This window comes from Hydra vulgaris, chromosome 05 (genome assembly GCF_038396675.1).
Source record: "Hydra vulgaris chromosome 05, alternate assembly HydraT2T_AEP".
Lineage (NCBI taxonomy): Eukaryota > Metazoa > Cnidaria > Hydrozoa > Anthoathecata > Hydridae > Hydra > Hydra vulgaris.
In genome coordinates this window covers 5,390,001-5,405,674 of record NC_088924.1, presented here as the reverse complement: position 1 = coordinate 5,405,674, position 15,674 = coordinate 5,390,001, and the positions used below count along the sequence as shown (strand labels likewise).

The 15,674-nt window shown below is 28.1% G+C and overlaps 1 protein-coding gene and 1 long non-coding RNA gene across 2 annotated transcripts in view; one reads left to right on the top strand and one right to left on the bottom strand.

Moving 5' to 3' along the window:
* Positions 1-2,731: 2,731 nt before the first annotated feature.
* On the bottom strand, positions 2,732-3,832 carry LOC136080129 (uncharacterized). Its single transcript, XM_065796739.1, has 2 exons — positions 3,811-3,832; positions 2,732-3,753 (listed from the first exon to the last, which is right to left on the bottom strand). The coding sequence occupies exons 1-2, from the start codon at positions 3,830-3,832 to the stop codon at positions 2,732-2,734; spliced, it is 1,044 nt and encodes a 347-aa protein (XP_065652811.1).
* Positions 3,833-9,685: 5,853 nt separating this feature from the next.
* Positions 9,686-15,674, top strand: part of LOC136080486 (uncharacterized) — a 6,621-nt gene continuing 632 nt past the window's right edge. The window contains exon 1 of the long non-coding RNA XR_010638492.1: positions 9,686-9,974. This is a non-coding gene — a long non-coding RNA (uncharacterized LOC136080486). The remainder of the gene's footprint in view (positions 9,975-15,674) is intronic.

The window sequence follows — 15,674 nt, the reverse complement described above, 5'->3', positions numbered from 1 at the left end:
TTGAATCTAAATTAGATAACTTTAATTGCTTTTTATCTCTTTTAAGCTTTAAATTAGTTATAAATCGCAAGACCAATGCCGTAGCTCTTAATAAATGCAAATAGTTACTAAACCGAGTAATATCTATCATATTTAAGTTTAAATAATTGTCATTTAAAACTAAATTAGAAGTGACTTCTTCAATTTTATCAATTAAATTTCTTAGTTCAAATTTTGGTCAATTCTTGGGATTATTTTAAAAAGGTGTTGGTCTATTAAACTATATTTATTATTGAATAAGTCTTTTAAATTTGTGCCTCTGGATACTACGTCTGCAGGATTATTGTGAGATTCAATATATCTCCATTGCAATATGTCAAATGCTTCTCTAATTTTTTTAATTCTCTCTTGGAAAAAAGGCTGCTTAACTTTATCAGTATTATTAATCCAATGTAATACTATTGTAGAATCACACCAACAGAATATTTGTTTGAACTTAAGAACAGGGTATAGTTCTTTTTTAACTGATGACATCGTTTCAGCTAATTATAATGCTGCCTTTAATTCTAATCGGGGAATGGAGGTATTTTTAATTTGGGTAATCCTAGACTTAGCAGTTATAAGCGAACAACTCACATGCTTATCATTAAATGAACATAATAAGTATATACAACAACCATATGCACTGTTACTAGCATCACTGAATCCATGTAATGACAAGTCAACAACCTGATTTGGATAATGATTATGGTACCACCTGCGAATGATAACGGGCTTAGATGTTTTAATGTCATTGATAATGGCTTGCCACACCAATAACATTTTACCCTCCAGAGGCTTGTCTCAGTTAAGTATGTCGATACATAGTTTTTAAAAAAATATTTTACACTTCACTATAAATGGATTAACTATTCCGAGCGGGTCAAAAATGCTTGCTATAAATTAAAGAACTTTACGTTTCGTTGGATTTAATTCATCATTGTGTATTAAGTTTCTAAAATCAAAGATTAAATAGTCTTCTTTTTTATTCCATAATAATCCTAATGCTTTAGTTATATTAAAGGATGTAAAGTTTTGTTCATTAACCAGATTTTCAAGGTATTTGCAGTTTGATTCGAATTTTCTTAGAGTAAAGCAAGCTTCTTTTAATCGAACGTGACATTTTTTATAAAAGTCAAAAGCTGAGTCAACTGAGTCCGCTCCTAAGTTAAGATCATCGACGTGTAAGGAATTTGATAATTTATAAACGAATATAGGGTCATCTAAAAAGGTATTTTTCAGCATACGTAATGAGAGTAGCAGTAAGAAGAAAGGATGATGAGGTAACTCCAAGTAGAACCCTGCATATTCTGTAGGAAATAATTTCTTGAATAAATATATTGACTTTATTGAGCGTGTTAATGTTCTTGAACCATAAAAGTCTAACATAATCACGATCCGTGGGAGATAAAACAATCTGCAAGAAGGCTTTTTCATTGTCTGCTACAATTTTTTGGGCACGAAAACGTAGGAGAATTCCATATAACGAAGTGGTCAAAGATGGTTCTGGGTATAAGCAATCATTTAATGAAGAGCCATCGACAGAACTGCTTGCATCAAAAACAATCCTGACTTTAGTGGTAATTTTCTCATTCCTTAACACTGGCTGGTGTGGTAGATAGTGTGCGTTTTCAATTTTATTTTCTTCAATAATTGGTATTATAATGCCTTGCTGTAATTGTTCATTAAAAATATTGTTATATGATTCAAGTAGCAAATCATCTTTACTTAATTTCTTCTGAAGACTTTTAAAACGTTTGGTGCATAAATTGTAATTATCACTGAGTGGTGGATGGTTTTCTTTAAAGGACAAGTTAACATTATATCGTTTAAGGGTATTATCATATTTAATGGTGTGACGAAACCTATCAACAACTTCTAAATTACATTCGTTCATTTCACTAACACCCCAAATTGATGTCATGGATTCCTTCAACAATGAATCAGGAGATGAATTTGATCTAACTAACATGACATGAGCTGTATTTACCCAACAATCATATTTTTTAACTTTAAACATATTATTAACATTTATAGGACCACTTAATAATCAACCTAGTTTAGATCTAATGGCAATGGGATCAAAATGATTTCCCCTAATAATAGAATTTTCAATAAATAACCAATAATTTGTTTTGCAAATTACTATCAGCAAGTCTTAAATTATGCAAGTGTTTATACTTTTCTTGAGCAAGGTTTATATATTGACCGTTAATAGGTGCACAAATATCTTTTACGTAACAAATAATTTTTATAATCCTTCCAAATAAACATTTGACTTTTAGCTCAAATTTTTCCAATCTTTCTTTAGTGTTATTATTTCCAAATGTCTTGAAGGTAATGTTCTTTTTACCAATAGATTCAAGTTTTAATTTACGACATAAATCAGGCGATATGTAGCTAAGTTGTGAACAGTTGTCAAAGAGTATCCTACAATTATGTAATTTGTCATTTCTGTCAAATACATCAGTGGAAGCAGTTTGAAGTAAGACTGATTATCATTACCTGAAATTGCAGTTAGTTCACCTTTATTTTGCAGTTCATTATGTTGTTGTTCAAGACAAAGTGCTACGTGATGGTGATTACCACATTTAAAACATCTAATACGTGATCGACAGTTTTTGATACATGTCCACTTCCCAAACATTTAAAGCAAAAGTGTTTGTCACTAATGATTCTTTTTCTATTTTGAACGTTTGTTTATTGACTTACATTATTGAGATCTATGTGGCTTATCACAAAAAATACATTTGACAAATTGTTGAAAATTAGTTGGACTTTTACGATCGAAATATGATTTTTCTTTAATATTATTATTAAATTTATATTGAGGGTTTCTATTATGATTTGGTTCTTTATAGTTATTATTACTAGTAAAAAATGTCTCAGCTGTGTAACTTATATCCCCATTATTTAAATTTAACGACACTTGTTCTCTTGCACGAATATCTTTTTTCAAAATATTAATGACTGTCATGACATCCCATGTACTGTTGTTATCAATTTGTCTATTTATAATTAAGTTAAGTCCCTCTGGTATTTTCTGTAGTATAATTGGTATAAGGAGTGGTCCGTACATTTCACTGGTAATTTTAAGGTTCTCAAGGCTCCTTATTTGAATTTCAATACTATCTAATAAACATCTTAACCTGTCTATTTTGTTCAAATTGTGCACTCTTTCTAATGATAAAAGTTTTTTCATGTGGGAAGATATCATGTTTTGTTTATTGTCATAACGTTTTTTAAGAATGTCTAAGGCTATTTTGTAGTTTTCGTTAGAAAGACTAAGACCTGATATGGATGATAAAGCTGGACCTCTTAATAAATTCCTAAGATATGTCATTTTCTGGATTACCGACAGATCATTGTTTGCATTAATGACATTATCAAAGTTTTCTAAAAAGGATGTCCATTTTTTAGGTTCACCATCAAAATTGTCTAATTTTAAAACAGGTAATTTTACTGTCTTGTTTTTGAAGCTGCTAAGGGTGCTATTACAGTCAGTTTTAAGATCAAATTTTTTAAGTTGTTTACTAATTTTAGATATTTCGTTTTTAAATGTAAGATTAAATTCTGTAGAAGATTCTAGTTCATTCTCGAATTCATCCTCGTTCTCAATTAGTAAGAATATCTCTTCATCCAATTGGATGACTTTATTATATTTTTCGTTTAATGTATCTTTTAAGTCACTTAAGTAATGAAACTGGTTTTCGACTTCAGTTTGTTCAATTAACTCTTACGATTTTTTGAATAATTTATGTAAAAGTTTTATGTTAACGGTTCTAATTCTACGTTTAGCTTGAATGCTTGACATTTTGTAAAAAATAAAACTTACAGATATCTATTTGCAAAACGGCAACTGTCCTAAATCCCTCCTGATTGGGTAATAAATCACTTTAGGTGATAAATTTTGACTTGAATCTTAATGGTTGTTAACGTAATAACCTAATAAATGTTCAAAATAATGATAAGCTAAAAATGATCACTTAATAACTCCTAAGTATTTTAATTTTAACAACAAGTAAATAAAAAGTAAAATGTAAAACTTAACTTTTTTCTTTCTTTAATTCTTTAATCTGCTTAAATCTTTTACATCAATGAATTATTTCAACAACGATATCGATTTTCCGTGGGCTCCATTTTTGTAGTTACTCTTCGACTAAACATTACATATATTTATCTTCAGTTATAATTTACAAGATAGGGCAATATTGCTTTGCCACAAGAAGAAGCGTGCTCAAGATTTACAAAGTAATAATAATATAAATAATAATTAAACAACAATGCGCGGTAACATATCCGCCAATACAGTTCAACACAACAAGAAGCCATTGTCCGCGCAAGTGAGCGCAAGAATATCCACGGACTTTAATCCGTTAAAATTTCAACTATAGCAGAATATCCGTTAGTTTAATGACAACGGATTGATCAGCCATCAAATTCTTTGGATTCAAAGGAATTTGAATCAATTTGGATTCAAAGGAATTTGAATCCAAAGAATTTGATAACTGTATAATGTTACCAAGGGAAACCTAACCTGACTGTGTTGCTATAGTCAAAGTTATTTGGAAGGTCATTCATTTTTTAAGAATCATTAATTACTTTTTAAGATTTTTTTGCAATAATTTAAAAGTGCTTTTTAGGGCAAAAAGCATACATATCGCAATACATATCGGAACACATATCGCATGGTTGAATTCCAACATGTTTTACTATAGTAAATAATTAAATGATCCATTATAAAAATTTGAATTTAGGTGTTTTCTAGTAGTAGGCAGTGATGTTATTCACAAATCGCTAACGTACACACGATGCCAAGTAGCCCCGGTCAACTTTTTTTAGTACAATGAATCATTTCTATTGCTGGGAATTGTATGAATAATGTGTAACTTTTTTGTGTTCTCTCAAATTAATAATTCTAGGTAAACCAAAGAAATATTGTCTTCACGTTCTTAATTGTTCCGATATCATGACATGATATTGATTGTTCCGATATCAAAATCAATGCGGGGTTCCTTTAGGCTCAATCTTAGGGTCATTGTTTTTTTTAATTCATATCAATAATATGTATAAAGTACTATCTATAGTATCTGCTACAATGTATGCAGATGACACAACTTTGTTTTATAATCAAAATAATATAAAATCGATGTTCGAAACAATGATTACCGAACTGAAAAACTTTAGTTTATGCCTCAGAGCAAAACAACTATCTTTTAACTGCGAAAAACTAACTATACTTTATTTTATAAAACAGAGTAGTGAATATTTTACCGTAAAAATTCCGGAGTTGCTTATTAACAATAAAATAATAGAACGGAAAAAATATGCAAAGTTTCTTGCTGTTCAAATAGACAAAAATTTAGTATGGAGAAATCCTATTAGACACATTGAATCAAAATAAACATCTGCAATAGGCATATTAAATTAACTTCGTTATTCTTTTAATTTTGCTCGAAAAAAAAACTCTTTCATATGCTAATAAGTATGGGCTAAAACTCACAAAACCATATTAATCAAATTAAAAGGCTTGCAAAGCAATGCGTTCATTTTTGTTCACATTTTCCTAAAGTCATTTTTTGCGATCAAATATAACCCATAGCTATTATTTAAAAAAACTAATACCCGGTATTCTGAATTTTTCGTTATGTCACAAAGCCCCAAATCTTGGAAAAACTTTAAAAACAACTATTTAAAAGACTTTGATGGACTCTCATCGTTGAAATGGCAAGCAAAATTGCATATTCTTAATTCGTAAAAAAACAACAAAAAAACAAAAAATATTTTATGTAGTTTTATACCCAAAAATGCTGAATCTTCTTCGGTTTCCTTCTATAGATAATAAACTCATGTCTTATCAAAAACTTATCCACATGACCTAATTTCAATACAGATACAATAGTTTACAAAACTTTTTTTTAAATTTAAACTCTTATCAAAAAAGAGTTAGTGATCTTTTAGCTTACAAACTCGGAGTTTTTAAGCTAAAACTTTTTATTTAAAAATACCGTCACGTCAGATATAAGAGGGGTTTGGGTTAATAAAAATGTCACAAAATGTCACATGTCACGTATTATTTCAACTGCTCCTTAAACAAAAACTGATTATTTTGCTAAACTTTATTAACTTACTTAATAGTTAAGCAATCGCATAAAAAATCTCAATATAGGATTATCCTATACTTTCAATTTAGCTTTCACACAATAGTGTAAATGCCTTATACTATTTCTGGGCATATTTTATCTTTAGTATTTTCATTTTTTTATATTTTTACGTGCGTTAAACTACGTGCGTACTACTACTTTTATTTTTTTATTTTTAACGAATTTTTTCTTATTTGTACGTGCGTACGATTAAGAGAAAATTATTTGTACGCGCGTACTAATAAGAAAAAATTAGTTGTACGCACGTACAAATAAGAAAAAATTAGTTATACGCACGTAATTATTTAAAATGGCAATATCAACACGTTCAAATACTGAAATATATTTATTAGGACAAACCCACGAAATTGACTGCAGAACATTGCCTACAAAAGGCGACGTTTTAAGATATTTTTATCACTGCTGCAGATTACTAAATTTCAAAAAAAAATAATAATAAAAAACACACCAAAATTATTTCCTGCCCTCTAGATATAAATCACGAGCTGCTTTGTAATGATAAAACATGCCAGCCCAAATGTGTTGTTTCTGCTCTTAGAAAACCGTGGCTTATGGGTGGTATACCACACATTAGTTGTAGTAGTATTAGGTAACTGTTGATTTAAATAATGTTCATAGTTTATTACATAATTATTAATATAAAAATTTAAGCTAAATGACAAATAAAAATTTATTAAATTATTTTAGGGAAAATTTTTCTAAAATAGTATATCATCACAAGAAACTGGTATCATATCGTTCAAAAAAAACGGAAACACAACAGCTTTATGAAAATAATATTATGGCATTAGAAAAAGAATTGTTTGACATAAGGTACCCAAAACTTTATGAAATAATTGAAAAAGATATAATTTGATCAAAAGATGCAAAAGAATGCGATATTTTGTTTTATGAAGACCAAAAAACTGCAAGAACAATGATAATTGATAAAATAGACAAAAAATATGAAAAAGTTTATTCCAACAGAGAGTTTTGCAAAAGGAAAGCCAAGGAGTTTGAGCAAAAGGAGGAATCTGTCACAAAAAACTCAAGGTTAAAACAATTTTCAAAGAGTAATTGTATTAATTTAAATCAAGAGTTATTTTTGTTAGAGAATTTTGATAATGAAGAATTTCAATATTATAACAATGATGAAATTTAAAAACAATCAATTAGCATAAAACGAAATAAAGTGACAGTAACAGTAGATATTGATGAACTTATGAAAAAAACTTTAACATTTTGTGGGCGTTTTGAAATTTCTGTTGGAGTACAGACAGGATTATAAGCATTATTTTTAAGATGTGGAAACCAATCTTAATGAAGTAAAACTTTCAAAGACAAAAGTAGAAAAAATAAGCAAAGACTTTTATTTAAGTGAATCAGAATTAGTTTAGGAAAAAATAAAAGAAAAATGTAAAAATATAGTAATTTATTTTTGCACATTAATACAAAAAAAGTTACGGCTTTAAATAAAGACTATATTTCTGAAGTAAACGAACGCCTAGCTATTGTTTTTACAAGACAGGATGAGCTGCTAGGCATAGTTTAATGTCAATTGGGGAAAGGATATGATCAAGCATTGGCATGTTTTAATGTTATAAAAAAGTTTGGAATTGAAAGCTTTATAATTGGAGTTTGTGCTGATACAACAGCATGTAACACTGGTTGTAATATAGGTTGCATAAGTATTTTAGTAGAACTTTTAAATCAACCTCTGTTAAGGCTTCTTTGTAGAAAACATTCTCAAAAACAACATATTTTACATGCAATAAATGCAATCACTAAAACAGAAAGCAAAGGTCCATCAAAATCTATATATGCGAGATTCAAAACTGTTTGGCCAATGCATTATGAAAATGTTCAAAAAAACATGGATCAGTTATCAAAGTTTCCATGGTGCGAAGTTAGTGGAACTCCATTAGAAGATATGGCTAAAAAAATTTTATCTTTTTGCAAAAAAGCTTTAGAGCTTCATACTTTCCCCAGAAATGATTAAAAACATCTGTGTCAATATGTCATTGTTTTTGTGGAAGGAAGGGAGACAGTTCCTGAATTTATTATACACAAACCGGCTGCTGAACATGAAGATATGTTTATAACAGAGGCTTTATACATTTTGGCAATTAAACTTACTCAACCAATCATAAAGTTTTTAACCCTAGAGGAATAAAAACAGTATTTTCAAAGGCTACGATATGCGTAGCTTCAGTTCATGCAAAAAACTTTCCTCAATCAAGTCAAATTGTTTCTGCTGCTCATAATGATTTGTGTACGGTTAAAGAGATGATAAAAATGAAAGATTTTGATGCTGATGTTCCTCAAGCTTTTGTTTCAAGCTATCTTAGACACAGTTATTATCTTTCTGAAGAAACAGTTGTCTTTTGTTTATTTGATATAAGGCTTGACAATAAAGTTAAAGAAAAAGTTGCTCAGCAGTTGTTAAAATCAAATAAACCTGAAATCTTTAAACTTAAAAAGTTTAAGCCAGTAGAAATAAATGAAAATTCAGAACTTAATGAACGTTGCTCAAAATTCATGGCTGTTATTTAAAATAGTTCCTTATTTATCAAAGTCGTTAGAAAGTCCACCTGATTGGCTGTTATTTAAATAGTTCCTTATTTATCAAAGTGGTTAGAAAGTCCACCTGATTTGTGGACTGATGATTCTGATTATAAAAAATGCAAAGGTTTTTAAAGAGATTAGTCTGTATCAATGACTGTTGTGAAAGAGCCATTAAATTGGTAAAAGACTTTATTGATTCATTAATTAAAGAGGAAAAGTTACAAGATATTTTACTGGTTTTGAAGGAATAGAGAGTTAATTTTCCATTTTATAAGTGTAACTGGTCCAAAGAAATTCTTAATAAAATGTAAGAAAAGTTTAACTTTTTTATAAGAAAAATTTTTATGTATATTGTTTATAAAACGTGTTTGTAAAATCTTTAGTCAAAGTCTTTTACATTTTTAACAGTTTACTTTTATTTTTTTATCTTTATTAAGTACAATATTTGGATTCCTTATTTAACAAACTTCTAAAATGCAAATTTTATTAAGTTTTTTAATGAATATTTAGGAATATTTAGATAAATATACAATTGAAAACATAGTAAAAACCAGGTCTTTGAAAGAAACCAGGTCATATTTCAAAATGTGTTATCTCGAGAAATTTTAAATATTTTGAGCTCAAATTTTATACAAACCTACCTAATAGTAGAGTCAGCTCACCCAAGAAAAATTTATTAGTTATACTGGTCCTTGATCCAATTAAGATAGCAATTTAACGAACAATTGGTAGCAGTAAAACGAATAAAATGACTTTTTTTAAAATATTCAAACCCTGAGCGAGGTCAGGAAAATTGAAAATATTTTTATAACTTTTTTTGGAATTGTCTTGTATATCAACGTAGAATGGGAAAATAAAGAGGCAAAGTTACAGTTTTTCCGACCCCTAAAAACGGACCTGCCTCCCAGTGAAAAATAAAACCGCGTCCCACATGGGTTCCGCGTGGGTTTCGTGTGGGATTGATGGGATTTACGTGGGACGGATTTTCCCATGTGGTATCCGTATGGAAATTTGTCACCTTAAACCCATGTGGGTAATCCCACATGGGTTACATGTGGGAACCATATGGTATTTACACACATGGGAAATCCCACGTGGGTTTCCTGTGGGATTTGCATGGGAATTAATTTGAAAGTTGGAAACTAAAAAAAAAACTAAAAAAAGAATTTTTAAATCGACATTGCATTGCGTTACGTTTATATTGTGTGAAAATAATTTATATTAATATAGAGAATGGCAAGCAAGTATGTAAGTACCACGAATAATGTTTATCTTTCTTTATAGAAATAAGATTAAGATTTGTGCAAATAGACGTATTATTAGGATAATATAATAGTTATTTGAATTTAGATTTTGAGTAAATTATTTGCAAACAATTAACTGATGCAAGTTGAAATGTTGTCAAAAACCAATCTTGCATGCATGGGACACTGCAGTGTCCCACAAAGAAATGCAGGTTTGAAAGTCAAAGAATTCCCAATTTTTTTTATTAAAAAAAGAAAAAAATAGGATGGAGATGGGTTTCTGTAACTTTTTTTATGCTCCAAAACTTTTAACTTTAGATATAATAAGGTCCTTAAGACTTAAGGCACTTACGAACTACATTGAGGAACAAAAACAGGATATTTACAGAAACTTCAATTTTTAATTTGGAGTACCACAGTGTTATTGGGAATAAAGCCTCTGGGTCCAGTTTTCAGAGTAATATGATCTAAAGTAATGTTTAAATAAAATAATATGCTTTAAAATGCATATAGTTATACATATAACTCCTGATAGTTAACTATATGTATAACTAGTTATACATATAATTTGTTATAAAAACTTATTTTCTAAGGTTATGCTTGAACAAATTAGTACCAATTAATTCAAATTCAAGATTTAGTTAAAGTTCAAGTTAAAGTTCTTATTTATTCATTTTTTTTTTATTAATTTTATATTTATTTGTTCAAATTTATCAGTTAGTACTATTTTTTACAACAGTAAGAATGTTTATCATTGTTGAATGTGATTTTATTAGTAACTCAATTTTATTTTCAACATATTTTGACACCCTTTATCTTTTAAATGATGACAGCTTTACTTTTCTATTGATGTTAAATTTATTACGTTTCAATAACTCAGATTGAATCTTAACTGAATTATTGTAAGCTTTGTAGGGGTTTGTTGTATATCAAATGGTGTTATAAATAAAGTAAAAGTTATATATATATATATATATATTATATATATATATATATATATATATATATATATGTATGTATATATATATATATATATATATATATATATATATATACATATATATATATACATATATATATATATATACATATATATATATATATATATATATATATATATATACATATATATATATACATATATATATATATATACATATATATATATATATATATATATATATATATATATATATATATATATATATATATATATATATATATATATATATATATATGTATATACATTTATATATATATATATATATATATATATATATATATATATATATATATATATATTATATATATATATATATATATATATATATATATTTTTAAATGAGAAATAATGCAAATTGATTACTTATTTTACCTATATCATAGGGTCATCTATGCATAATCATGTTAGATGATGACCCGTTTATTGAACACCTTCACCCTTTATCAAACTCAGTCAATTTTTTGCCATATCCCATTGAAAATGTTGTCAGTTTTTGTTATCATATTATGATGGTATATCTGAATTGTTAATATAATATAAAAAAAATGCATATACCATCAATTTTTTTCTGGTTCAATTATACATTTATTCTCAACAGTACTAAAAGTAAAAAAAAACAACATAAATTGTTCTTTAGATAAGCAAGCTAATTTCTGAATTTAGATTGTTTTTCCTATGATCCTCTACAGTTTTAAGCAACAAAAGTAAGAAGTTTTTAGACCACATTGTTGGTGTAAATACCTCTAATTTTATGTATAAAATTTTATGTATAACTAGTTATACATATAGTTAACTATCAGGAGTTATATGTATAACTGCATGCATTTTAAAGCATTTTATTTAATTTATATATTACTTTAGATCATATTACTTTGAATACTGGACCCAGAGACTTTATTCCCAATAACACTGTGGTACTCCAGATTAAAAATTGAAAAGTTTCTGTAATTATCCTGTTTTTGTTCCTCAATGTACTTCGTAGGTCCCTTAAGTTTTATGAACCTTATGATATATAAAGTTAAAAGTTTTGGAGCCTAAAAAAAGTTACAGAAACCTCCCTATCTTCCCCCTATTTTAATAATTTTTTTTAATAAAGAAAATTTGACTTTCAAACCAGCATTTCTTTGTGGAACACTGTAGTGTCCCGTGCATGCATGCTTGGTTTTTGACAACATTTGAACTTGCATCAGTCAATTGTTTGCAGATAATATACTCAAGAACTATATTCAAATATCATATGAACATGTTAGAGAATGTTCATATGATATTAGAACATCACAAATTTAATAATATTATTGTGATATGTTATATAGATAATACCATAATAGATTATGATTTGAAAATAAGATAGGATATGAAGGCAATGATCAAAGAATAAATTTACTTATAGAAATTTAGATGTTTGTTTATTAGTTTCAGAATATTATATTATGTGTAACCACGGCCTTCTATAATAACAGGCCTTGACATCGCGCAAAGTTGATAAACTGAAGGCCAATTCCTAATACTGTGTTTACATTTTCATCTTTTAACATTAGACGAAAGTTTATGTTCACACTTTTTTAATAAATCTTTAAAATTTGATTGGTTTATAAATTAGATTGCGCAACTTCAAGACGATAACCTTGTAAGGTTCAAGGCGTTACATTGTAAGGTAATAATATTGTCAAACTAACGGTTGGCTTTTTTAATAATTAAAATGCCTTTAAAATGCTGTGTATCTCTTTGCAAGTCGAACTATCTCAACTACAACAAAAATATCAATTTATACAACTACAACTACAATATCAATTACAACTACAACAAAAATATCAATACTCAACTACAACAAAAATATCAATTTATAAATTTCCCAAGAATCTAGAGGAGAGAAAAAGATGTAGTGAAGCTATCCCAAGAACTGGTTTTATTGTTACAGACTATACAGCAGTATTTCAACTTCATTGGCCAAATGAAGCACCTTTTGAAAGCAAATATGGGAAGCAACGACCTTTAAACCCACCATCTGTTTTTAAAAATATTCCGCCTAGTTGTTTAGCCAGACCAGCAAGTAAAGTTAGAAAAACTGTAACTTCAAGCGGTTTTTGAAGCATTTTACCAGATGAGTTAAATGATTTTCTAAAAGAGGATGAACTTATATTTGACGATATTCAATCTTTGTTAAGTGATAATAACGATGTTATTGTTTTCCAGCTTAATAAAAAAAGTTTACACATACAATCGAAAATGTACAAACTTGGTGTTCCATTATTTATTTTAGTAATTTTCAATGATTATTCACTTTTAGCTAACCATAATGGCACAACTTGTAATATTTCATCTTTAGCTGTAAACAAATTAAAGTTAATAAAAACAAAATCAGCTTTATTTGAAGCAGTTAAATTTTTAAAAAATAAAGAAAGTTCGCTTCAGTTAAATATTCTATTCGAACACCTTAATGCTATGAGAAAAGTTAATGTTGGTGCAGTTTTATATACTTCAGATATTATATGTAGAGCATATGAGTATTTTGCTATGTGACGAAGTTTATATGACTGCTTGTGTATTGACTACAAGTTGCCAAGTATAAGGACATGATTGACTTCAAAAATAAGCTCAATGGAGGACCTAAGTTTCATAAATAGTGTTTTTATGAATTTAAATACATTGAAAAGAACTTCCATACTACTAATTGATGAGGTCTATGTCAAAGCTTCATTACTTTACCAAAGAGGTGCTTTGTTTGGTCAAGCAGTAAACTACCCTGAAAAGTTAGCTAAAACAATTTTATCATTTATGATTAAATGTCTTTTTGGAGGTCCAGAATTTATATGTAGAGCTCAACCTGTTGCAAATTGTTCTTCTGAATTTCAGTTTGCTCAATGTCAACAAATTGTTGATACGATAAATAATATTGAAAATAGTAAGACACTGGTAATAATTACTGATGGTAACCGTGTAAATCAAAGATTTTTTGGAATGTTTAAAACAGTTGATAGTAAACCATGGTTAACAACATCAGGTATATATTTATTGTATGATTATGTGCATCTCTTAAAATCTATATGAAACAATTGGTTGACAGAAAAGACTGGCGAACTTCAATTTTTGAACAATAAAGAACTGGCTTTGGCTAAGTGGAGTGATTTAGAAACTTTATATAAAACTGAGTGCAATAGTCTTTTTAAACTCTCTAAACTTACAGCTAAATCAGTTTATCCAAAACCAATAGAGAGACAATCTGTAAAGTTTTGTTTGTCTGTTTTTTGCGAAGAAACAGTAGCTACATTAAGAACGCATCCAGAGATTGAAAATAAAGCATTTGAAGGTACTGCTGTATTTATTGAAAAAATATTTTTTTTTCGAATGTTGTTAATGTCAAAGCACCTGGTGCTGGCATTTGGTTTAGAAATAAATTATGCGGAGAAATCCACTCAGTTGGTGATCAACAGTTACAACTGTTAAGAGATATTGCTGAACTGTCAAATTTTATGAAACCTACAGGTAAGCGTGTAAAACAGCTTACGCTAGATACTAGCAATGCAATAGCGCATTCATGTTATGGCTTTATTGATCTTGTAGAAACTTTGTTGAGTAATGGAGCAAAGTATGTCTTATTAGGTTGGTTTTCAACAGATCCACTTGAAAAAGCTTTTTCTAAGCTTTGACAGGGATCTGGAGGTACTTACTTTATAAATGCTAAATCTGTAATTGAAAAAATTAATATTCAACATACTAAATTGATATTACAACTTGACATTCCTGTTGATGGTATCGATGGTCATACTTGTGACATATGTTTTAGAGATATTTCTACTGATGAAAAAGAACTTCTGGATAATATACATGATCTTGAAAGCTCAGTTAATAAATCTACATTAGTGGCTATAGTTTACATAGCTGGCTATGTGCAAAAAAGCGAAATAAAAATTTATGATGATTCTACCAATTATTATTATAAATATGGAAGTTATCTGTATAGCTTAAACAGAGGCGGACTTGAAATTCTTTCTGATACTCTAGTCTAATGGTTATTATTTTGCTTTTTTTTTTCAAGGTGCTACTGACCCTTTATGCAGAACATTTTGTGTTACTCAGTTTCAGTTCATTGCTGCTAAATATAAATTTAAAATCACAAAAAAACAATGCAGAGTATATTCTAATATTCTGCTAAAGAATTACTCTCTAATTACCACTCCCAAAATACTAAAGCTATCATAATTTATGTGAAAATTAGTTTTGTAATTTGTTATGCTATTTACTTGTTATGTTTTTTATTTTCTCATCAGCCTATATGTCTCAATATGTTTGGATTTGTAAAAATTTACGCTGTTGAGATATATTGATAAAACTTTTTTTTTGCTTGAATTCAACTTTTTTATTTTTGATTGGTGTTTTTTATTGTCGGTGATTTTTATTGTTACCATTTTTAGCAAGAAAAAATTAAAAATACAGTTATCTTTCTAATATATAGATATATACTTTGTTATAGTTCTGCTTGTTATTGATACTATTTAATATTACATAAATATTCTTAATGAAATTTGAAATACGAAAAATATGATTATCTTTTAACAATTTTTTGGTTTTCTTTTTATATTTCCGTCTTTACTAGAGATTATTATTAGAAAACATAGACTGCCATTACACCCTACCTAATATAAAAATATATCAATATAAGTAAAAGTGAAAGTTTAATCGGCCTTCAGTTTTTACGGCATT